This window comes from Sinocyclocheilus anshuiensis, unplaced genomic scaffold, assembly GCF_001515605.1.
Source record: "Sinocyclocheilus anshuiensis isolate Anshui unplaced genomic scaffold, SAMN03320099.WGS_v1.1 C32713074, whole genome shotgun sequence".
Classification (NCBI taxonomy): domain Eukaryota; kingdom Metazoa; phylum Chordata; class Actinopteri; order Cypriniformes; family Cyprinidae; genus Sinocyclocheilus; species Sinocyclocheilus anshuiensis.
The window spans coordinates 1-1,333 of record NW_015619494.1 but is presented as its reverse complement, the minus strand read 5'-3'; the positions used below and the strand labels follow the sequence as shown (position 1 = coordinate 1,333).

The following is a 1,333-nucleotide window of genomic DNA, read 5'->3' as shown; positions in this document are numbered from 1 at the left end:
ATATGGAGAGATGCCAACCGCCCTCGCACAAAAACACTGTAGACACAACTATTTTTAACATGTTTCTCACTAAGAGAGGAAGTTGTATATATAAACAGCAAACTTACTTCAGTAACTCAACCAAAAGCTTTTGTTCTCCCATTTCTTTTAAATAATGAACGTAATGACGCAAAGCCACATTTCTCGCCATTAACTCTCGAAAGAGGATTTCTGCAAAAATAAAAAATAAAAATATATATTTAACTTATTTTGAAAAAAAAGAGAAGGAACTGGTGAGCAATGACAGATCCCAATACATCTCACCTTTACTTAATGACTTGTTTAAATATATCAAGACCTGCAGTAGGAAAATGTAAAAGATCAGTTAATAAGCACAAGCTGTTCCTACTGATATAAATCATCATAAAGACATAGCAGTGCTTCCATATAGGGTATGTGAGAGATGTGCGGCTCACAGCAGTGATGAGGTTGCCATCATAAATAGCTACTGCTTCATCTAGCAGCAGAAGTTTGTCTTGCAGAGAGCGGAACTTTTCTAGGGAAAATTCCTGTAAAAGAATCATTTTAATTAGATGAGAAAAGCATATTTTCCCATTTACAGCCATTCAAAAGTAGCTATATATTCTGACGAAATCCTTATTGTAAGCAACATAAAAACATGTGACTAATATTTTGTTATATGACAGCATATATTTTAAAAATGTAAAATGGAAAGAAAGGGGCATGCACCTACTGCTATTGAGAAATAAATAAATGGCTTTATTCTGCTATATCAGATCTCCTGACTTCACCTTTACACTGACTTTCTAGTGTTGTATATCTAGTATTTATCAGTAAAAATACAGTACTTTCTATATAAAGCTCTTTGCTGCCCCCTACCCGTCCTTTCTGCATTCTCCTCACGGTTTCCTCAGGACTCGGGTCACTGACAAAATCCTATGGCATTTAGAAAACAAATTTAAAAAAATTACACAGTGGAAACTTCTGGCCAAACATACACTACCATTCCAAAGTCTGGGCTCAGTAAGTGTATTTTTCTGGGAGAAAATAATACTTTAATTCAGCAAGGATGCATTAAACTGATCAAAGTGAAAGTAAAGAATTGTAGAATGTTATATTTTCAAATAAATGTTGTTCTTTTGAACATTCTATACATCAAAGCATTCTGAAAAAAAAAAAATAATTACACGACACACTGTTTTTAACATTGATAATAAGAAATGTTCCTATCAAATCAGCACATTAGACTGATTTGAAGGATCATGTGACACTGAAGACTGGAGTAATGATGCTTAAAGGGGTCATATGACGTTGCTAAAAAGAACATTATTTT

The 1,333-nt window shown here is 33.5% G+C and overlaps 1 protein-coding gene across 1 annotated transcript; it reads right to left on the bottom strand.

The window, feature by feature from the left end:
• Positions 1 to 107: 107 nt before the first annotated feature.
• Positions 108 to 936, bottom strand: LOC107682921 (spermatogenesis-defective protein 39 homolog; the record flags this gene model as incomplete). Its single annotated transcript, XM_016479035.1, has 4 exons — positions 108 to 210; positions 304 to 337; positions 456 to 548; positions 880 to 936. Coding segments are annotated over 4 exons (287 nt in total), but the record flags the coding sequence as incomplete, so codon positions are not given.
• Positions 937 to 1,333: the final 397 nt, after the last annotated feature.